The 24,237-nt window shown below is 44.0% G+C and overlaps 1 protein-coding gene across 3 annotated transcripts in view; it reads left to right on the forward strand.

The window, feature by feature from the left end:
- CNIH3 (cornichon family AMPA receptor auxiliary protein 3) overlaps window positions 1–24,237 on the forward strand; it is a 333,831-nt gene that overhangs the window by 46,973 nt on the left and 262,621 nt on the right. Inside the window, exon 2 of one of the 3 annotated variants that reach the window (XM_077938597.1) lies at window positions 16,818–16,936. The exons of the other annotated variants lie outside the window; for them this stretch is intronic. Coding sequence (XP_077794723.1) covers window positions 16,904–16,936 — 33 coding nt within the window. The 5' untranslated portion in view covers window positions 16,818–16,903. The remainder of the gene's footprint in view (window positions 1–16,817; window positions 16,937–24,237) is intronic. 3 annotated transcript variants of the gene reach the window in all.

Below are 24,237 nucleotides of genomic sequence, written 5' to 3' on the forward strand. Positions count from 1 at the left end.
CTTCTCCTTACTTATGCAAATTTCTGCAGCCTAATCTGTCCTCAGAAAATGGGTTTTTCTTTTCTATCACATTGTCAGGCTTCAAATTTTCTGAACTTTTATGCTCTGCTTCCCATATAAAACTGAGTGCCTTTAACAGCACCTCTTGAATGCTTTGCTGCTTAGAAATTTCTTCTGCCAGATACCCCAAATCATCTCTCTCAAGTTCAAAGTTCCACAAATCTCTAGGGCAGGGGCAAAATGCTGCCAGTCTCTTTGCTAAAACATAACAAGAGTCATTTTTGCCCCAGCTCCCAACAAGTTCCTCATCTCCATCTGAGACCATCTCAGCCTGGACCTTATTGTCCATATCACTATTAGGCTTTTGGTCAAAGCCATTCAACAAGTCTTGATGAAGTTCCAAACTTTCCCACATTTTCCTGTGTTCTGAGCCCTTCAAACTGTTCCAACCTCTGCCTGTTAGTTCCAAAGTTACTTCCACATGTTTTGGTATCTTTTCAGCAATGCCCCACTCTACTGGTACCAATTTACTCTGTTGGTCCATTTTCACACTGCTGATAAAGACATACATGAGATTATTGGACTTACAGTTCCACGTGCCTGGGGAGGGCTCACAATCATCTCCGAAGGCAAGGAGCAGCAAGTCACATCTTACATGGATGACGGCAGGCAAAGAAAAGAGCTTGTAGGGGAAAACTCCTTATCATAGCTATCAGATCTCATGAGACTTACTACCACGAGAAAAGTATGGGTAAGACCTGCCCCCATGATTCAGTTACCTTCCACCAGGTCCCTTCTACAACATGTGGGAATTCAAGATGAGATTTAGGTGGGAACACAGCCAAACCATATCAATCAGTGTCTGGGCATTGAAGAGTTAGGTATTTATTGTAATCTTTGCAGTCTGGGCTTGTTTGTACCCATCCTTCTTGGAAAGGCTTTCCAGATATTTGAAGGGACTTGAGTGTTGTGATCTAAGTTTTTGGTCAGTGCAGCCATAGCTACATTAGAGGGTACCTCAAGCCCAGTAACACTGTGGCTCTTGCAGACTCATAGAGGTATCACCTTCATGGTCTTGGATAAAATCTAGAAGAATTCTCTAGATTACCAGGTAGAGACTCTTGTTCTCTTCCCTTAAATTCTCCCAGACAAAGAGAGAGTTTCTCTCTTTGTGCTGAGAAACCTGGAGCTGGGGAAGGGGTGACACAAATACCCCTGTGCCACCACCACTGGGATTGCACTGGGTTAAACTTGAAGCCAGCAGAGCACTGGGTCTTGCCCTAGGCCTGCTGTAACCACTACCTGGCTACTGCCTGTGTTTGCTGAAGGCCCTAGGGCTCTACATTCAGCAAAGGGTGAAGCCAGTCAAACTTGCGTCCTTCCCTTAAGAGCGGTGAGTTCCCTTGGGCCTTGGATGGGTCCAAAGATGCTGTCCAGGGGTCAGGGCCTAGAGTCAGAAACCTTAGAAATCTACCCGGTGCTCTATTCTACTGTGGCTGAGCTGGCACCAAACTCACTGGAACGAGTCTTTTCCACTCTTCTCTCTCCTTTCCCCAGCAGGCAGAGGAGTCTCTCCTCATGCACCACTACAGGCCCATGGGGAGCAGTGCTAGGATACTGCTGATGTTCATTTAACGCCCAAGGCTGTTCAGTCAGGTTGTGTTGAATGCTCTCAGGCCTGGGACTCACCCTTCAGGGCAGTGGGCTCCCCTCTGGCCCAGGATAGGTCTAGAGATGCTGTTCAAGAACGGAAGCTTGGAATCAGGGACCCCAAGAGCCTGCTTGGTGCTCTTCCCCACTGTAGCCAAGCTGGTACCTAAGCTCCAGACAAAGTCTTCTTTATTCTTTCCTCTGTTTTCTCAAGCAGAAGGGTTCTCTCCTCGTTGCGACCACAGCTGTGAATGTGCGGGGTCACAACTGAAGCCAGCATGTCCGAGTCTAACCCAAGGCCCACAGTATGTACTACCTGATTACCACTGCTGATTAGTCAGGGCTCAAGGGCTCTTTAGCCAGCAGATGATGAATCCTATCAGGAACAATTCCTTCCCTTCAAGGTAGCCGGTTCCCTTCTGGCCTGGGGTGTGTCTAGAAATGTTGTTTAGGAACTAGGCCTTAGAATGGGGGCCTCATGACTGCCTGGTGCCCTATCTTTCTGTAACTGTGCTCATATCCAAGTTGCAAAACAAAGTCTTCTTTACTCTTTCCTCTCCTCTCCTCTCCTCAAGCAGAAGGAAGGGGTCACTTTTGGAGCTGTGAGCTGTACTGCCTGGTGTTGGGGGAGAGGTGATGCAAGCACTCCCTTAGCCGCCTCAGCTGGTGTCTCATTAGGTCGTGTGCTCCTCAGGCCCATTGGCTCTGAGCCCAGCACAGCACTAGAACTCATTTAGGAGTTGCACTCTTTATGGCCTAGACAGTCTTTCAAGTTAATTTAGGACTCAGAGCATGTTAGCCTGCGGTGGCGAGGCTTGCTGAAATTCAAGTTCTGACCAGTAGAGTGGGCGATTCCCTTCTGGCTAGGATTGATCTAAATCATCCCTCCTTGGGCCCCGGCTGAGTTCTGCCCAGTGTTGGCAGCACTGCATTCCAAGGCAAAATCTCACAATCAATGCACTCTCCCTTCCTTAAGCACACAGATTCTCTCTCTGTGGCACACAGCCGGCCACCGGCAGGGGAATGGGGAGGGGTGGTGTTGGCAATTCGAAACTGTCTTTCCTACCCTCTCCAGTGCCTCTTTGAGTGATATGAAGTTAAAATCAGGTACTGTGAAATTAGTCAGGCGTAATGGTGCGTGCCTGTAATCCTAGCTACTCAGGAGACTGAGGCATGAGAATTGCTTGAACTGGGGAGGTGAAGGTTGCAGTGAGCTGAGATTGCACCACTGCACTGCAGCCTGAGTGACAGAGTGAGTCTCTGTCTCAAAACAAAAACAAAAAACAGGTAGTGTGATTGCTCACCTGATTTTTTTTTTTTTAAGACAAAGTCTCGCTCTGTTGTCCACACTGGAATGCAGTGGCATAATCTTGGCTCAACGCAGCCTCCACCTCTCCAGTTCAAGCAATTCTCATGCCTCAGCCTCCTGAGTAGCTGGGATTACAGGCATATGCCACCACACCTGGCTAATTTTTGTGTGTTTTTTGTTTGTTTGTTTGTTTGTTTTAGTAGAGACAGAGTTTTGCTATGTTGGCCAGGCTGGTCTCAAACTCCTGACCTCAAGTGATCCACCCACCTCGGCCTCCCAAAGTTCTGGGATTACAGGTGTGAGCCACTGCACCCGGCCGATTTTTGGTTCTTATGAAGGTGCTTTTTTGTGTAAATAGTTGTTAAATTTGGTGTTCCTGTGGGGGACGACAATGAGTAAACGCTTCTATTCTGCAACGTTGGTCTGCGTCCTCCCCTGCTCGCATTGTTTCTGATGAGAAATTTACACGTATGTAGTTTTTTCTAACTACTTCTAAGATTTTTCCCTCGGCTGGGTGCGTTGGCTCATGCCTGTAATGCCCACACTTTGGGAGGCCAAGATGGGTGGATCACCTGAGGTCAGGAGTTTGAGACCAGCCTGACCAACATGGTGAAACCCCGTCTCTACTAAAAATACAAAAATTATCTGGGCATGGTGTCATGTGCCTGTAATCCCCAGAGGCCGAGGCAGGAGAATTGCTTGAACCCAGGAGGTGGAAGTTGCAGTGAGCCGAGATCGCACCATTGCACTCTAGCCTGGGCAACAAGAGCAAAACTCCATCTCAAAGAAGAAAAAAAGAATTTTTTTCTCGTTATCACCAGTTTTGAGCACATTAACTATGATGTGTGTTGCTGTCATTTTCTTCATGGTGGGATTCATGAAGCTTCTTGTATCTGTGACCTTGTGGTTTTATCAAATTTATAAATTTTATAAAATTTACCCAGATTTTAGCATTATTTCTTCAAATATTTTTATGTCCCCATCTCTCCTACCTTTTGGGAACTCCAATTGCATGTATATTAGGCACTTACAACTCATGGATGCTCTTCTCTGTATTTCTCCTAGGATAGTTTCTATTGATATGTCTTCAAGTTCACTCATCTTTTCTTCTGCAGTATCTACTTTGCCGTTAATCCCAGCAATGTATTTTTATATCAGGTTTTATAGTTTTAATCTCTAGAAGTTTGATAAGAGTCTTCAAAAAATACCTTTCATGTATTTACTTAACTTTTGAACATATATAATATAGTTGTAATGATTATTTTTTATGTCATTGACTGTGAATTCTAACAGATGGATCAGTTCTGCGTCAGTTTATCTTGACTGATCTTTCTCCTCACCCAGGGTCAGTTTTCCTGTTTCTTTGTACCTATTTTTGATTGTATGCCAGACATTGTCAGTTTCAGCATGTTGAGTGCTGGATATTTTTATATTCCTACTAATATTTTTGAGCTTGTTCTGGGTCGTAGTTGAGTTTATTGGAAACAGCCCTCTGTTACATACCTGCCCTTCGTTCATAAACTTATGTAGTCACTCTCTGCTTCTCCATGTTGGGCTACTGGGTGCATCTTCCAAGATGGTAGCTTTTCTTGGTTATTCAGAATCCCTTACAGGTAAGAACTCAGGTTTTAACAGGAAGATCTTTCCTTTTCTTCACTGAGCTTTCTCCTCCTAAAACACTACAACTACTGACCAATAGGAGAAGAGAAGCTCCTTTGTAGGTCATTTATTTTTTCAGAATTCTCCTTTGTTTCTAGGCATCAGCCTTCTTCCATCCCAGGTAGACTGCTATGTTTCTTTTTTTTTTTTTTTTTGAGACGGAGTCTCGCTCTGTCGCCCAGAGTGCAGTGGTCGGATCTCAGCTCACAGCAAGCTCCGCCTCCCGGGTTTACACACTGTCACTGGAGTGCAGTGGCCGGATCTCAGCTCACAGCAAGCTCCGCCTCCCGGGTTTACGCCATTCTCCTGCCTCAGCCTCCCGAGTAGCTGGGACTACAGGCGCCCGCCACCTCGCCCGGCTAGTTTTTTGTATTTTTTAGTAGAGACGGGGTTTCACCGTGTTAGCCAGGATGGTCTCGATCTCCTGACCTTGTGATCCACCCGTCTCGGCCTCCCAAAGTGCTGGGATTACAGGCTTGAGCCACCGCGCCCGGCAGACTGCTATGTTTCTTTGTCTTTCTTTTCCCCCACTTTCTTTCCTTCCCCTCACCCCCCCACCCCGCTTTTTTTTTTAGAGACAGGGTCTCATTCTGTCACCCAGGCTGGAGTGCAGTGGCGTTATCATTGTTCACTGCAGCCTTGATCTCCTGGGCTCAAGCAATCCTGTTGCCTCAGCCTCCCAAATAGCTGGGACCACAGATGGTGCCATGATGCCTGGCTAATTTAAAACAAATTTTGTAGAGATAGGATCTCACTATGATGTGCGGGCTTGTCGTGTCTCCAGCTCCCAAAGTGCTAGGATTACAGGCATAAGCCACGATGCCCAGCCCTCTTCTTTCTTTCTTTCTTTCTTTTTTTTTTTTTTTGAGACGGAGTCTCGCTCTGTCGCCCAAACTGGAGTGCAGTGGCTGGATCTCAGCTCACTGCAAGCTCCGCCTTTCGGGTTTAAGCCATTCTACTGCCTCAGCCTCCCGAGTAGCTGGGACTACAGGCGCCCGGCACCTCGCCTGACTAGTTTTTTGTATTTTTTGGTAGAGACGGGGTTTCACCGGGTTAGCCAGGATGGTCTCCATCTCCTGACCTTGTGATCCGCCCGTCCTGGCCTCCCAAAGTGCTGGGATTACAGGCTTGAGCCACCGTGCCTGGCCCCTCTTCTTTCTTTTAAAACTTTAATTATGGAAAATTTTAAGCATGCAAAGAAAGATAGACTGGTACAATGAATTCCCATGTATCCGTCCACAATCATCAACTTGTGAAACTTCAGTTTTCTAATGCTTCTGATTTGGGAACACTGGGAACTTGTTTTCAAGTTACATTAGAAATCATGCAGTAGGGAATGTACAACTCTTTTCATCTTGTCAGGCATGTGGAAGGGACGCTTTCCCTTTGAGGTGGTTTATTATCTAGGTGAGGATGCATACAGTATGAAAACTATCAGTCTCTAGTGATTTCCAGGGGTTACCACAGACATCTCAAATATTGTTTTACTTTGTATTTTTTGTTTGTTTGTTGTTTGTTTTGAGACAAGGTCTGGCTCTATTGCCCAGGCTGGAATGCAGTGGTGTGATCACGACTCACTGCAGCCTCCAACTCCTCTGCTTAAATGATCCTCCCACCTCAGCCTCCCCAGAAGCTGGGACTATGGGCGCATGCTACCATGCCCAGCTAATTTTTGTGTTTTTTGTGAAGATAGGGCCTTGCCATGTTGCCCAGGCTGTTCTCAAACTCCTGGGCTCAAGCAGTCCTCCTGCCTCCGCCTCCCAAAGTGCTGGGATTACAGGCATGAGCCACTTTGTGTTTTATGTGTAGTCCTTAAGCCTGTAGCTTTCACTGTGTTTTGTTTATACTCTCTAGATGATTTGGGCCATATTTCATCTTTCATCTAGGTTTATATTCCTTGAATGTAATTACTAAGTTTTTTTTTCTGTATACACACATACACTTATATGCATATATATATATATGAATATATACATATACATAGCTAGAATGCTCTTTCTATATCACCTGTGCCGAGTGAATAAAAGCAAACTAGCATCATGTAGTAAGAAGCACCTGATAGAATCCTGGCATCACACCTCACTAGTCGGTGCAGCTTTTTTAAGGTTGCTAAAACTCTCTGAGATTCAGTATTGTCATCTGCAACTTGAATAACACCTACCTTCAAGATGATTGTTAGAATTAGAAATAATGCAAGTAGAGTGCTTATCACAATGCCTGATGCACAGGACTAACGCAATAAGTGATAGCTATTATGATTAGGACAGAGGCAGCACTGCTGTGAAAAGGATAGCAAAGAGTATTATCCCCAGGTCGGCTGACTAAACAGGCTCAGGAGAGACTAAAACACTGATGAAAGTCACATAAAAAGCCAGTGACAGATCTATAACCAAACTCATAAATGCCACTTCCTAGACTCAGAGGCTCCTGTAAACATGCCAAAATCTAATTTCTGCTTATATCTTTATGAGTGAATTCTATTTTCTTTTTCTTTTTTTTTTTTTTTGAGACGGAGTCTCACTCTGTAGCCCAGGCTGGAGTGCAGTGGCCGGATCTCAGCTCACTGCAAGCTCCGCCTCCCGGGTTCACGCCATTCTCCGGCCTCAGCCTCCCAAGTAGCTGGGACTACAGGCACCCGCCACCTCGCCCGGCTAGTTTTTTGTATTTCTTAGTAGAGACGGGGTTTCACCGTGTTAGCCAGGATGGTCTCGATCTCCTGACCTCGTGATCCACCCGTCTCGGCCTCCCAAAGTGCTGGGATTACAGGCTTGAGCCACTGTGCCCGGCCGTAAATTCTATTTTCTAACAGAAATAAGACATTCTCAGCAGCTCATTTTGAGGGGATTTACTAAATTTATGATTCCAGGCATATAGTTTCAGGCATTGTGCCTGAAACCATGTCCTTACATTTACAATCATTCTTGAGGTGAGCCTATCAGACCAGTACAACCAAAACACCAGCTGTGATATTTTTACTGAATTTATTTGTGGACAGGTTGGTTCTCAGAATCATAGACTATTAGCGGACAGTGTGTAAACAGATGGAGGGAAGTGCTTCAAGAATTCACACAGAGAAAGGAATCTTAGGAGCCCTTCCTCCTTCTGTCTTTCTGTCCCTCTCTCTCTCACACACACACATTCCTTTTGATCTTTTACCCTCTAAGTTCTGGAGAGGTATACACACCTCTGTATTTTCTCCCCAAAGTGGAGAAATGGTCTTTCTTAGCTGTTTCCCCCTATATTTTACTGACTGATAAAAATATGTCATAGTTACAGCTATCATCTGCAGCTGTTTAAATGATGTAAGTTCTGCCTAAAAGATAAAGGCAACTTCAAGCAAACACAGTGAAAATTGTATAGAAGAAGCTTCCCTTTCTGTTCTAAACAGTTAGTTGAGAAAAGCACCATTTGAAGCAGTTCTGGAAGGATGTACCTGTAACCATGGCCTGCTGATATGACATCCCTTCTCACTCTGGATCACAACGTTACATTCTTTTAGCAGGGATCGCTATAAGCAAGTTAGATCAAATCATGATGAATTACCTAGGAAAGAGTGAAAAACAGAGGCCATTGGAAACCCTTTCCTTTTTTTTAAAAAAAGAAACAATAAAGCTTCTTTCTCTTATACTTTTTCAAAACCTTATTATTCCGTTAAGCACAGGGCATGTTTGTGTCTCTACACCATTCCTGGTGCTTTACACACAGCAGGCACTCAATAAATAATTATTTTTGATGCTGAATATATAAGTTGATACTAGTTGAGAATCTAGTATGTGGCCTAACCTTGTTAGGTATGACATGGGCTACTAAAGAGGTATAAGTCAAAAATCCTGGCTTTTATTAAACTTGCACTCTAAATAGGGTCATAGCAATTTTGAGAAGATTTTGGCTATTATTTCCTTGAGTGTTTTGGCTACCCCATTCTATTTCACTCCTTTTGGTACTCTGATTGTACTTATGCTAAATCTTTTGATAAGGGCCCACAGGTTCCTGAAGCTCTGTCAATTTTTTTCCCATCTTTTTTCACTCTGATCTTCAAATTAGATAATTTATCTGTTAATCAATCTTCAAGTTCACTGACAATTTCTTCTGTATCTTTATTCTGCTGTTAAGCCCATTCAGTGATTTTTTTTTTTTTTCGGTGGCAGGGACAGAGTCTTGCTTTGTCATGCATGCTGGAGTGCAGTGGCACAATCATAGCTCATTATAGCCTCGAGCTCCTGGGCTCAAGCAATCCTACTGCCTCAGCCTCTTGAGTAGGACTGCAAGAACTACAGACATGTGCCACCATGCCTGGCTAATTTTTCAAAATTTGTTATGGAGACTAGGTCTCTCTATGTCACCCAGACTGGTCTCAAACTCCTGGCCTCAAGTGATCCTCCTGCCCCGTCCTTCCAAAATGCTGGGATTATAACCATGAGCCATCACGCCTGGCCCCTATCTGGTAATTTTTAAATTCTAGATGTGTGTTTTTCAGTTCTATAATTTCTATTTTGTTCTTTTTTATAGTTTGTATTTACCTGCTGACAATTCCTATTTTTTCATTTATTAACAAGCATATTTTCCAAGCGTATTTTCCTTTATGTCCTTGAGCTTAGTTGTAATAATTGTTTTATATAACCCTGTCTACTAATTCCAATGTATGAATCATTTCAGGGTTGATATTCATTGATTTTATTCTTTTTCTTGATATGAGTAGTGTTTTCCTGTTTCTTTGAATATTGAATAATTTTGAACTGTATCCTGAACATTGTGAATATGTTGTAGAGATTCTGAGTTCTGCTATGTTTCTCTGAAGAGTATTTTTCTTTTTTTTTTAATGCTAGGCAGTTAACTTGGCTGAATTCAAATGCTAAACTTTGTCTTCCTTGCTATGAGTGGTAGCTCACATTTCTGCTCAGTTCTTTATTCTTGGCTGGGCTGCTTCAAGTCTGACTCACACACATGTGGTTCCAGCATCAGCTGGACAGTTGGTCAGAATTTATAGACAGAGTTTGGGGCTCCTCCTTTCTGCCCCTCTCCCTTTCAGGATTTCCCCTGCTTTGCTTTCCAGCATCTGTATTTCCCTCAAATCCCATCCTTTGGTTCATGCCAGTAAGACTTTGGTTTTTTTTTTTCTGACTTTTAGCTGCCCTGCATAGTGCCATTTGAGGGCTTTCCCTCAGGATAAAAGCCATACAAAATGGGATGCTCCCTTAGTTCCTTTCCCCTCTTTCAAATGTCTATTCCCCTCCAGCATCTACCTACTTTTGGTTGCTCTTTTGTGACTTTAGAAAGATGTTTTTATTTTCTCTCCAGAGCTCACTGTTATCTGTGAGAAGATTGTTCTGATAGGAGCTATTAATACATGGCCATGACTGGGAGCAGGTGTCTTAGTCCATTTGGGCTGCTGTAACAAAACACCATAGACTGGGTGGCTTGTAAACAACAAACATTGATGTTTCAGTTCTGGAGGCTGGGAAGTCCAAAGTCAAGATGCCAGCAGCTTTGGTGTCTGGTGAGGGCCTGATTTCTTATAGATGGTGTCTTCTTGCTGGGTCCTCACATGTTGAAAGGTGGCAAGACAGTTCTTGGCACTAATCCCATTGATGAGGACCCCACCCTCATGACCTAATCACTTAATCATCACACTAGGGATTAAGTTTTCAACATACATATTTCAGTGGGACACAAACATTCAGATCATAGCAATAGGTGTGTAGGACCAAAAAAAATAGGGACAAGTAAGCAAGTTACTATCAAAGACTCAGACAAAAGCATTTAGAAGAGAAAGCAACTTTATTTCTAGCGAGTGTTGTAAGGGAATCCAGGCTTTAGAAAGACAGGCTCATCCAATAAAAAATGCAACAAGTATTTAAAGGAAAAAATGACCAAATCACTGAGTTTACTGTTTATGGTGGAAAAACAGTGTTTTTCTTGTGTGATATTAATATTTACAAAGGTTGAGACATATATTCAGGCATTAGCATTGCAAAAGTTAGGAATAGAGATGTTTTCGTTGGGGAGTCACCATAGGAATGGTTCAGGGTTTCATATTTTGGAAACTAGAATTATACAGAGTAATCCTGGTTTTTGTGTTTTGTTTTGTCTCTGGGTGCAAAGTAGTTTTCTCCCTCTACTCCCCCATGGGATGCGGCACAGCAGGGTATTTGTGTTTTCACAGTTTTTCTTTATGGTCAAGTTCTTTTCTAGCATGCAGATTTGACCTCCTAAATTGTTTTGAGATTTTTCTGATTCCATATAACTCTTTTGAAATTTTGTTTTAATTACATCATGTATAAGAGATGTTAATACACCAATACATCCTTGTTACAGACTTCAAAAAACAGAGCCTTCTGGTTTGAGACTTAACTTGTAAATCCTCCATATCTGTAATGTACTTTTATGTGTCAGATTATTTTATGGCCTGTTAAAAGAGAAACTTCAACCAAATTAAATTTAAAGGAGTTTAATTGAGCAATGAATGATTTGCAAATCGGGCAACTCCCAGAATCACAGCAGATTCAGAGAGACTCCATAGATGCCTCATGGTCAGAACAAATTTAAGACAAAAAAAAGGGAAATGACATATAGAAATTGGCAATGAGGTACAGAAACAGCTGGACTGGCTATGAGTTGGCGTTTGCCTTACTTGAACACTTAGCAGTCTATGAGTGGTTGAATATGGCCACTGGGATTGGCTAAGATTCAGCTATTGTTACAGGTGCATACTCCTAAATTAGGTTCTCAATCTTGTCTACCTGTTACAAGGTTACAGTTCATCCACAAGGACTCAAATACAGAAATGTGGAGTCCTTCTCAGGCCGTATTTAGTTTGCTTTAACAGGCCCTTATTAGTGTATTTCCTGAGCTGAGGAACAAAAAACGTCCAGTTTGCTTCTGTGAGGTTTTGTTTGTGTGAGACTCCTCCAAATTAGTCATTTTCCTAACTTGCTAGGCAATTCTTTACTATCTGTAAAGCTGATATTCCATAAACCATAGAATAGGTTTCAGGACAGTTTTCTGGGAATGGTGTGCTGGAACTGGCTCATACTGGCTTGCAAGAACTGATTGTTAAATTTATAGGAATTTTGTAAGCTGTTTGTTAAACATGGCCCTTATTAGATACTAAACTTTATGATTTACAATTAAATAAATTATGTTTAAAACAATGGCAATAAATACTGAAAACCTATCTCTTACTAATTATTGTATGGCAGTTTATTTTTATCTATGCTCTTAAGCTTATCTGCATCTATTAAATAAATTCATTTATTTACTTTATTATTTATTTATTTATTTTTTTTGAGACTGATTCTTATTCTGTCACCCAGGCTGGAGTGCAGTGGCACAATCTCAGCTCACTGCAACCTCTGCCTCCCGGATTCAAGCAATTCTCCTGCCTCAGCCTCCTGAGTAGTGGGGGACTACAGGTGCCCACCATGATGCCTGGCTAATTTTTGTATTTTTTAGTAGAGACGGGGTTTCACCACGTTGCCCAGGCTGGTCTCGAACTCCTGACCTCAAATGATCCGCCCACCTCGGCCTCCCAGAGTGCTGGGATTACAGGCATGAGCCACTGCACCTGGCCCATTTATTTACTTTATTTTTATTTTTTAGAGACAAAGTCTCACTATATTGCTCAGAGACTGGTCTTGAACTCCTGGCCTCAAACGATCCTCTTATCTTGGCCTCTCAAAGTGCTGGGACTGTGGGCATGAGCTGCTGCTGTGCCTGGCCTCTCTGCATCTATTGTATTTATTTAATGATTCTTCATCATTCAACTTGAATATTGCATCTTTATGGTGGAAATACTTTACAATGGTGTGCTATTTCATGTCTTCTCAACTCCACATTCAGTGATGTCATGTTAAAATTGGCCGTGACAGGAATATTTATACCACAGAAATTGGCAAATGAGACAATGCAGTGCGTTTTTTTCTTTTGCAGAGCTGGTTGTTAAACACTTACCAACACATCACTGCGTGTAGGCATTCCTCCCCAACCTGTAAAGCATAGTCCTTGTTCCTTAAAAGTGGCTTGTCATACTTAATTAAATGAGATTTGGGTCTTGGTTATTGTTGCAAATTTGATTTATTCAGTTTAATCTTACAGGAAAGAGGATGGATTTTTATTGAGCCTAAGTAAATAACTACATGATCATAAAGGTAAAGGAACTGAATAAAAGCACTTTGAATAATATTTAACCATTGTGGCCATGGTTTTGGGTAGTTTGTAGATAAAATCTATTAATATATCCTACAGAATCATTATTTTTTGAAGTTTTTCCTTTCAATCTTCTAGTTTAACATATATACAAAGACTTTTCATAAGAAGGTTTTATTTTGCTGATCTTGGGGTCGGCAGTCTGCTTTCTTGAAGTCATCTCTTTCTGTGCTAGACATCCTGAAAGTCCTGAGCCCCCAGTATAGACTCACAGGTGTCTGTGGTAACGTCAGCTCCTGCTCAAAAGCCTGTGCTCCGAGTCTATTTGCTGTAATAACCATAGCTGAGTACCTATTACAGTTTTTATTGCGTCTTTTTTTGACATTTCTTCAAAAAGTTCCCATTTTATTTCTGAGTTTGTAACAGAGGCCTTTAGGCAAGTATGAGAGAAAAGCAGGCACCATCTGTTGATGGTAAGACTGAATGACTTTGGCTATTTTATTATAATCACCAACAATATCAGAATGGAGGATAGTGAGACATCGAATCCATTTATAAGGATTTAGTTAACAATTTCCCTGGAGAGTGAGGGCATTGACCTCAGGGCCTTTAATCATCCCTTGAAATCTTGTTTTATTTGTCACCAGTTGACAAAGGTACTTTAAGCCCAGAAACAAAATTTTCCTTCTTTTTCTTTTTATTTTTTTAAAGAAATCCATTTGTTGGAAGTTATTTGGCTAGTCTTTGTATATAAACTTGATATGGTGGGTAAGTAGGGTAGGTGACTGATTTGTGTAATATACACGCGGAAATTTTTATTTGCAGAACATAAAGGAAGTTTGCAAGTCATTTTTTGGCTTTTAAAGTTGTCCTTAGCAAACCAAAAGGTCAGGGAAACCTACCTGGAGCTCTGAACATGTGTGTGTGTGTGCTTACATGTGTGTTTATATACATATTTTGGGAGTGGGGTAGGGAGAACTGATGTGCTTCTTTAAATCTAGTTTCAGTCTACCCTGAGGGCTCAAGGAAGGGATATGATTGCTGTTAGCAAAAATTATGAAAAGTGAACACCTGGGAGTGGCAGAAAGGGGAGCGGGTGATTTCCAGTACAGAGCAGAGCACAAAGTTGAAACGTCCGAATGAGTTGCAAGGTTTATCAAAGTGACTTGTTTCAGTTACAGTAAAAAATATTGGAATTTGGGGATGATTTGCTTTTAGCACATCTTGTAGATAATTCAGGTCACTCTCATTCAGTGGTACTCCCAAAAGCACATGGGAGAAACAAAGAAACAAAAGCAGGAATCAAGCTGTGTGTGTAGGTTGGAGGTGAGGAGAATGGCAGGGGAGAGAGTGTGATTCCTCTCTCCTCTCATGCACCTGGAGGAGACTCAATAATTTCCTCTCCGGTCTGCAAAGGACAGGCCAGAGTCCCGTCATTAACACCGCTTTGTGCTTATCACTGCCACAGAACCAATTGGGTATGTAAATTTGCTGCAGTACTGCAGCATTTTAACAGACAATAAACTTGAAGGTATTGATCTGATGAGAAAGGACAATGTAAGATCAGATGTGGTTCTTCAAATTAACTGCAAAATCAGTAATAATGTCTTTCAGTCTTTTAGTCTTAAAAGCCACCAGAGCTGATTTTTAAATATGTCTTATCACAGATGTCAGGTCAAAAGCTGTGGTAATATAATTTCTGAATATTTTATCAGCAGTGCTGGTATTTCACATCGCTTATTGATAAAATTGACTAAAAGAACCTTGAAACATTAGATCTCATATCATTTTCATACAGGATTTCAGGAATCACAGAGCCTCTCAACGTGCTATCTAGTCCAAGGGAGTAGAATTAACTAATTCTGCTGACATCTTTCTCAGCATGCCGGTTCCTCTTGATTTATCCCTGTGTCGTTCTAACGCTGTCAGGCCAGTAGGCCCAGAGAATGTATGTCAGGCAGAAATCAGTGCCACATCTTGGGTTCCTCCTCAGCCTGCATCTTGAAAGCAGGAAGGGGAGGATAATAGGGGAGACTAGAAGTAGTAACTGATGTATCAAGCCTGCTGCCTGACAGTCCTGATTTTTGAATTCACATTCCTGCCAAACCTTTGCGTGTGGCTGAAGCTGTGTAATAACCAGCTTGATGGTACTAAATACTGGTTTCTGTAGTTTAACTCCTATGGTTCTTTTGGGGTTCCTTTCGCAGCCACTTTATCTTAAAGACCTCTTTGGGATTCTGCCCTAATCAGAACTGGATTCCAGCTTCCACAGCTCCAATAACAGGTGGCCCAGGTCAGGTCCTGGTAAAGAGAGTATTTTGGGGCCCTGAGGTACCCACCAGATTGATTCGGAACTGGACTCATGCCCAACCCCCTCTGGATCTTTGTCTCACAAAATCAGATTATTACGCTAAACTCTCTTGGATGTTTTTGGAGGGATGTGTTCAAAGTGGCTTGCTTTCTTCTGCCCTCTCTGCCTCCCTCCACTTTCCCCTATTCAGGGGCTGCACCTGAGCCCCACACATTGCTCCTTACCTGAATCTGTAGTACAGGACAAACACACACACACATACACATACATGCATGCACACATGCACACACCCACACTCTACCAGTTCATGCCGTAGAGGCCTGTTAGACCTGCCCCATAGTGAGAGTAGTTCCTGTGGTGGGCAGGGGAGACCTTCCTGAGACCCCTACCTGAGACTCATCAATTTTTTGGCTGTTCAATGAGCCTCCTCACGTAAGGACTTGAGACTACCTCACACAGTGAGCCCAGTCCTGATCCCAACCCCCTTCTCTCCCATGCCAAGGTACTGTCCTTCCTATGGCAGAAGGAAAGGGTCCCAGGACATGCCTTGAATATGCCTTGAATTTTGTCAGTCCACTCTGATTTTTTACTATGAGATCAATGTGAAGGTCCTGTATCCGTAACTACTTAAAAATTGGACTTGTTTCCTTCCTTGAAAAAAAATAATGAATTCATTTGTTCCTCAAATATTTATTGCCCTGCTAGGTGTCAGGCTAGGTGCTGGGATACAAAGCTGAGCCAAAATAGTCTCTACCTTAATGGAGTGTTAGTGTAGCTGGGAGTCAATATGAATGAAGTAATCATTCTATAGATGCAGTTACAGCAGTGGTGTCACAAAGCCACTGATGCAGCTGTGAGGGCTTAGAGGAGAGGCTTTTACTGCTCCAAGGGGTCCTCCTGGAGGAAGTGATGCTGAGCTGAGATCCCAGGAGGAATGGGCATTCACCAGGGGAACAGCATTTGCTATTGGAGAGAAGTGACTGGAGGAGGGGTTCAAGGGAGCAGCAGTCCACGTGCAAACTCTCTGGGCAAGAGGAGCGGGCTGAGCGTGGGCATCATGGCTCACTCCTGTAATCCCATCACTTTGGGAGACCGAGGCGAGAGGAACCCTTGAGGCCAAGAGTTTGAGATCAGTCTGTGAACACAGTGAGACCCCATCTCTACAAAACACAACAATGAAAAAGACATCTATGAGCTATCCATAGGCAGAGAGAGTGCAACTAAGCAGTAAGATATGCTCTTTTCATGTTGAGTGGAACATAATCTGGGAAGTGAAAAATTATTCAAGATCTCATGTAGTGGCAGAGACTCAGCCCCTTGTCCTCCCAGCTGCATGAATTTGTTGTCTCAGCCTCTCTGCCAGCCCAGCAGTTACTGAACAACTACATATCATTCTCAGTACCCCAGAACTTCCGCTTCCTCAGGGCTGCTGCTTGCTGCCTCCTCTCTTGTGTCTCTTGGCTTCTCCCAACCACCATCCACTTGAGAAGGAGGGTCTAATTGATCCATTCTTGCCTGAGGAGCCTGTGGGGAGAACTTTCATGTCTGAGCACTTTCTGTGCTGCTTGCTGTCCTGTGGGCAGATGTCAACTCCAATCCATTCAGCTCTGGCCCAGCTAACTAGTGTTGCTGATGACACCCCTCCTGCTACCACCATAGCTGCTGCTGCTGCTGGGGCCTCCATGTTAACCTAATACTAGAAGAGCAAGAAACTGAAGCCATCATCCCGATTTTGTCTTCCAGATGGTGTAGCAGTATGAGCACAGGCCAAGCAAGGCTGGCCTTGAGATGAGGAGGCCAGATGGTCCCTGAATCAGGGTGGTTTCAGTATGCCCAGGAAGGTGCTGCTGCTTCACAGACAGGTAGCGACTTATACTTAAGAAATTGTTTACAGTGAATATGATGGGTCCCTTCCCTCAAAGAGCACTCCATGCAGTTGTGGAAACAGACTCAGTGTGACAGGTGCAGTACTACAGGTGGCATAGGATATCATGGTGGGAATACTGCAAATCCTTATTGAAAACAGGCATGTTATAAATACCTTGTAATGAATGCAATACCATAGCTGAATAACTGATACTCATTTCTTTTAGACTTACCTGTGTTTTCAGATATATAAAAACTCTAGGAATTCCCAAGGTAATTGAAAACATATGTCCACACAAAAACTTGTGCAATAATGTTCATAGCAGTGTTATTCACAATAGCTGAAAGGGGGAAGCAACTCAAGTGTTCTTTGATGGATGAATGGATAAACAAAATGTGGTATATCCATACAATGGAATATTATGCAGCCATAAAAAGGAATGAAGTACTATTATATGCTACAACATGGATGACTCTTGAAAACATGAGGTGAAAGAAGCCAGTCACAAAAAAACTACATTTTATGATTCCATTAATATGAAATGTTCAAATAGGCAAATCTACAGAGACAGAAAGTAGATGAGTGGTTGTCAGGGAGAGGGGCATAGGGAGGACTTGAGAGTGACTGCTAATAGGTACAAGATTTCTTCCTGGGGTGATGAAAATGTTCTAGAATTAGCTAGAGGTGATGTTTGCACAACATAGTGAATATACTAAAAACCACTGAACTGCATACTTTAACAAATGATAGATTTTATGTTTACTTTAAAAAATGATAGATTTTATGTTATGTGAATGATATGTTGATTTTTAAAGTCTAGGAATTAATCAATTATACTGTGATGGAATATGATATTTTAAGTCAGAAATTTACTTGTGGCATCATCTTCACCGTTCATTTGTAGAATCAGGAGAAGTGATGTTTCCTAGGTTGCTATGAAGATTAGATAAGATAATGCATATGACAGACTTAGCTGCAAGAAGACAGGTTGGGAACCCTTTGTTGTTATAGATGCATTTCTAAAACAACTTTTTTTGTGTGTTGCTGTTTGTTGGAGCCCTTCAGGAGGATCTTGGCACTGGGAGAAATCCCTAAACTAGAGTCATGGCTGAGGAGCGCTGAGCACTTCCTGCACTGCTGGCTGCACTGTGGTCAGATGCTCCTGACCATGACCCTGCAGTGAAGCCGGGATCTGGGCAAAACTGAGAAGTAGTTGACACTTGCATCTCTTTCCTGCCTCTCTTTTCTGGCCTGGTAGTCTTTTGGGTTATAATTTCAGCATCTCTTCCATCTGCATCTCTCAAGTGATTAGTATTTTCCAAAGTGAGCTCATCACATTAATCATATTAGGGTATGAGCAGCCCTTTGAAGCTGTATTTGTATCTTACGGGAAGACCAGAAAAGCTCTGAGGGAGGAGAAATCTTCAGGCACTGTGCAAAGGGAGGGCAGGGAGAGGGGGAAGTTATTCTGCAGCAGCAGTGCCTTCCTGGGCATCCTGAAACCACCCTGATTCAGGGCCCATCTGGCCTCCTCATCTCAAGGCCAGTCTTGCTTGGCCTGTGCTCACTGCTGCCACTGCAATGCCATCTGCAAGAGAAAATCAGGACAATGACTTCAGTTTCTTGCTCTCTTAGGATCAGGCTAACATGGAGGCCCCTGTAGTCCCAGCAGAAGCAGCAGTGATGGTGGTGGCGGTAGGGGTGTCATTAGCAACACTAATGAATCACTGCTGGGCCCGGTTCTCTTCTCTGACTCAGCTTGAAACTTCTTTCGGTTAACAGGAAGCCAGTAACCAGTGAGGTCAAAAGCTTATATGCAACGCTCTGGATTGGAAACCACTGGGTGTTTTTTAAGCTTCTATTTCCAAATAAGAAGGGAAACCAATGGACAGAAGCTTCCCTGTCTTCTTTGATGCAGATAAATTATGTTGGTAGAGGGTGATTGTGAGCTGGGGCCCTTGTTTCTTATGAAACTAAAAAATTGTACAGGAGTTTACAAAAACAGGAAGCTGGCATTGAAAGCTATTGGAATTATGTAAATGAAAGAGTCAGTTTGGAATGCAGGTGGGAGTGTGCCCGTGGGAAAGACCGGGGAATGCATCAGAACGCAGGCAGCCAGGTTACCATGCACTGCTTCAGCACAGGGGAAGATGCAGCGGGGGGGCAAGGAACCTTCGCTGCCCTGGCGTCATCAGCCCAGTGCTGCAACAGTGCAGCAGAAAGGGCAGCAGGGAAAGGTGACAGGAAGAGGAATCAAGACACTTACATTGCTCCAGGAGAGATTCGCACTTTTTCGTGGATCTGAGGGTGGGAGCTCTGGGAGCTCTGGAGCCTCTTCCTGGCCGCAGGCACTGCAAAGCTTTAGCACACCGGTAGCTCCCCAGGGGGCTGGGAACCCATACCAAGACTGGCACCCCCTCCAGGAAGGGGTGCTGGGAGCGCCATGATTTAGATCAGTGATTCACAAACTTTTGGGAGTGAAGACACTCCGTTAAAGCTTATTGTTTTGGGGTTGCATCCTACTCCACACCTTTTAAAAATGTTAAATTTTTAGTTAAATTTAACTAAATTAAATTTAACTAATTTAATTTTTAGTTAAATTTAACTAAATTTAGTTAAATTTTTAAATTAAAATTGACTTTGCTTTAAAATTAAAAATTTCCTGTTGTTTGAAGCTTCTAAGACAACTGGGTAGTCTTCTGAGGTACTGTAATATAGCATTAGGATTTGGACTCTCTGCTGTATGCACTAAGCTCTTAAGTGTGAAGGGAAGGCCATTGGTACTGATAAGAGAGGTTGCCATAGGTATCTCTGCTTGCTTACTCTTCCCTACTCCAGGCCATGTGGACATCTGGAGATATTTGATAAAATGTCCTTTTACCAGCCCAGACTCATGACTAATCAATCGTTGTTTTTGTTGTTTTGCTTCTGATCCCTCTCCCTTCCAGTCTATCATTTATCCTGCCATCAGAGTTAATTTCCTAAAACAGATTTGATCATGCCACCTCCTTCCTCAACAGTTTTCAATGGGATTTCCCACTGCCTACATAAAGTCTGATGCCTTAGAATGGGGTAAGGAAAGCCTTTCATGATTTCACCCTCTAATACCTTTCTATTTTCAATTTTTTATAACTCTATTTTGGGTCATTTTTTGAACATCAAGAAACTGAAAAGCATAGCTCAAACTGGCTTATACAATACACGCCCTTATTTGCTTCTGGAACAAAAGAAGTCTAGAGTCAGCTGACTGGGCGCTGTGGCTCACGCCTGTAATCCCAGCACTTTGGGAGGCTAAGGCAGGAGGATCGCTTGAGGCCAGGAGTTTGAGACCAGCTTGGGCAACATAGCGACATCCTATCTCTACAAAAAAAAAAAAAAAAAGAAAAGAAAAAGAAATCTAGTGTCAGAGTGGGGCTTTGGGTAAGGCTCAACAATTCCCTAAGGATCTAATTCCTTTCTTTCTTTTTTCTTTTTCTTTTTTCTTTTTGAGACAGAGTCTTACTGTATCTCCTAGGCTGGAGTGTAGTGGTACAATCATGGCTCACTGTCACCTTGACTTCTTGGGCTCAAGTGATCCTCCCACCTCAGCCTCCCTAGTAGCTGGGACTACAGGCCTGCACCATCATGCCTGACTAATTAAAACAATTTTTCTTTTTTCTTTTTTTTTATTTTGTAGAGATATTGTCTCCCTATGTTGCCCAGACTGGTCTTGAACTCCTGGTCTCAAGTGATCCTCCCACCTCAGTCTCCCAAAGTGCTGCGATTACAAACTGAGCCACTGTGCCTGGCCACAATTTCTTCCTGATTCTCATGGTCCCAAAAGGGTTGCCAGCAGCCCTTCATCTCATGTCTCTAAAGAAAGAATGACTTGGCCAGTGCAATGGCTCATGCCTGTAATCCCAGCACTTTGGGAGGCCGAGGCAGGCAGATTGCTTGAACTCAGGAGTTGGAGACCAGTCTGGCCAACATGATGAAACCCTGTCTCTACCAAAAATGCAAAAACATAGCCAGGCTTGGTGGCATGCATCTGTGGTCCCAGCTGCTTGGGAGGCTGAGGAGGGAGGATGGCTTGAGTTCAGGGGGCGGAGGTTGCAGTGAGGTGAGATTGTGTCACTGCACTCTAACCTGCTGGGCGACGGAGTGAGACCCCATCTCGACAAAGAAAAAAAAGAAAAAAGAATGACTTTTCCCCAGCATTTCTGACTGGTCTTCAATCTGAGTAGATTTGTTTCTGATGTACATCTTTCTGCCCCAGCACCAACCCCAGTCGCCAGTGGGCTGGGATGTGCTGAGTGGCTACCTGCTGCATAGTTTCCCTTGACCTCAAGACTTTCCCCACAATGCAGTGGATGCCTGAGTGGACATTGGGGCTGCTGGGATGGAAGAAGGGGCGCTGAAACCCGAGGAAGCAACCGGCATCTGTGCATTCCACACACCCTGCACCGTCACATCTCCATGCCTCCCCTTCTGCCACTTCCTGGAACCTACCATCTGCTTCCACTAATCAGAGCCCTGCTCATGCTTCAAAGCCTTGCTCATGGGCTTCCTCTACTGCCGTGCCTCTTCTGTTCTTCTGGAAAGAGTAATCTTTTTTTTCATCTCTCTATTCTCTAAAGCATATCATGTTTCTATCTCATGTGCATTTACTAATTCTGCTTTGCTTTATGTCCACTTGTTTGTATATTTGACTCCTCTATTGAACAGAAAGACCCTTGAGGTAAGCGGATTCATACTTTGTTCATTTTAGGGGTTTAAGAGTGTTGAATAAATGGTCAGGGGCAATAATAATATCATGACTGACAGCTTACTGGGTGAAAGGCACTTTGTAAAGAATTCTTCTCATAATTTTATTTAATCTCATTTAATCTTGACAACAGCACTATGAGGCAGGTACTATTATTATTGTATCTGGTTTACAGATGAGGGTCCTGGAGTTTAGAGTGATATAAGCGAATTGCCCAAGGTCACATGCTCAGCAGACAGCAGCATAGGCTTGAACATTATATATATATATATATATATATTTTTTTTTTTTTTTTACCCGAGTTCATGTTCTTCATCATGATAATGTTTTATACAGATTTTTTTTTGTTTTTGGAGCTGGTGTCTCACTCTGTCACCCAGGCTGGAGTGCAGTGGGCGATCTCGGCTCATTGCAACCTCTGTCTCCCAGGTTCAAGGGATTTTCCTGTCTCAGCCTCTGGAGTAGCTGGGATTATAGGTGCGTGCCGCCATGGCCAGCTAATTTTTTGTGTTTTAGTAGAGACAGGGTTTTACCGTGTTGCCCGTGCTGGTCTCGAACTCTTGAGCTCAGGCAATCTACCTGCCTCGGCCTCCCAAAGTGCTAGGATTACAGGCATGAGCCACCGTGCCCGGCCTTTACACAGAAATTTGTTTGTGACCAGCTACTTTCCTAGAAGAGGGGTCCCTGTTGGAGATGATTCTCTGGAGAGGAGGATAGAGGAAGGTAGGGTAGAGGGGCAGAGGATTTGGAGGCTTCCTGAGCAACTGGAGGGAGGTGCTGAAGAATGTGGGGAGGGCAGGGGAGCAGAGGAGCCTCTGGGCCTTGTTCGGAATGGTTTGCCCAAAGGGGTCTTCCCTGAGGATACCATTTGTGGGCAGAACCCAAGAGTGCTACGGCTCCCAGAGAGTGAAGCCCTTGTTTTCTTGGAGTCCTCAGAAACAGAGGGAATCAAGTCACTTTACTGGCCCGAGGGAATGGAAATTAGGGGCCGAAACAAACATCTACTGGGATAAAGTAAGTGGCGTGAGTGAGATTGCAGCACGAAATGATCTCTGTGAACCTAGCTGGTCAGCGGCAAGTATCTCATGGTAGAGACTCTATGTGGACAGCATGGAGGAGAGAGGAGAAGGGCAGCCTTCGGAGCCGAAAGCCCAGCTCTCCTGAAAGGCACAGCCATGGAGCAAGAGCGGAAAGCCTTTTATTTGGAGGCTGGCCTATTTCTTTATGGCTAAACCCACTTTGCCTGTTTCCAGAGCCTCCTGGCTTGCATGAGCAGAACGAACAGGCTTCCTCCTGGTTTAGGCACTCTTGCACCAGCCTAACCTGCAGCGTAGGGAGGTGGACTGCTATTCCACCTCTAGAGTTAGGGAGGGCGGGGCCTGAGCCAGGGGAACGGAGTCCAATAATTACTGAGCAACCCCCCTGCTTACATTCCCTGCCGAGTTCTACATAAACAATCAGCTGAAAAGACTGTCCCCTTTTCATAGTTTTCACCACTGGGTGTTTTCAGAAGCAATTTAAACACTGGCAAACATAAAGGAAAGCTTTTATCCCTTCTCTAACCTCTGAAAGGAAGCCGTGGATTTAAACACCATATGAATAGTGGGGAACAGAGCCCAGAGACATAAAAGGTGGAGGGAAGGGTGAGATGTTGAAAGCCAGTGAGTTGACAGGGGGTGGAACACAGGCTAAGGTGATGGGATCGGAGCTTTGGAGGGTGAGGGAGGAGGAGGAGGGAAGAAACAGCTGGGTGCCAACCCCAGAAGGGCAGGAGGAAGGCGAATAGCTCTCCCCCAGGAGGGAGGGGGGAGGTGGGGCCGGGGTGGAGGAAACCTGGGAGACTTCTGCTAGGATGAAGTCACCACCCTTTTGGGAGGCGGATGTGAAAGAAGATGGCCTTTACTTTGTATTCAAATCTAATACACTATTTAGAACACAATGTACTAAATGTCATATACAATTTAATTTTGTGTAATTAAAATTCCTATCAGCTAGGGAGAGCCTGAGGCACGGGTGCTGCACTTGCGGAAAGCCAGGACCAGAGTGTTCCACGTCTCCTTCCCTTGTTGGTCTTTTGGCCCTAATTCCTCTCTGTCTTTTCCTCCCTTGATTCTGTCTTCGTTCCCCTTGTCTCTGTCACCCTCCCCCCTCTTATTTCCTTCTTCCTCCTGGTTTGACCCCACAGGCAGCCTGGACTTTCACTCCGAAACAGCCAGGTGGCTCCCCTGCAGCAGGACGGCTGTCGCTGCTGCCTGCAACCCCACAGGGCCTCCCAGAGCCGAGGTGACAGCCTGGGCCTCAGGGAAGCCCATGTCGCACGGGCGGTTGTCCAGCTGCTCAGGCCTGCACAGGGGCGGGTCCCCTCCTAATCTTATCCTCACACAACCCTGGCAACGGCACAGGGCTGCCTGGTGTTTAGCAAGGGGAGGTGGAGTGTGGTCCTCCCCCAGGAGAGGCAGCAGGCGACTTCCCTATTGAAAACACAGCTGTGGCAAGGGAGATAGACAGGAAACCCGACCCAGCCCTCTGGCAGGGATTGCCGTGGGAGTGCC

This window comes from Macaca mulatta, chromosome 1 (genome assembly GCF_049350105.2).
Source record: "Macaca mulatta isolate MMU2019108-1 chromosome 1, T2T-MMU8v2.0, whole genome shotgun sequence".
NCBI lineage: Eukaryota > Metazoa > Chordata > Mammalia > Primates > Cercopithecidae > Macaca > Macaca mulatta.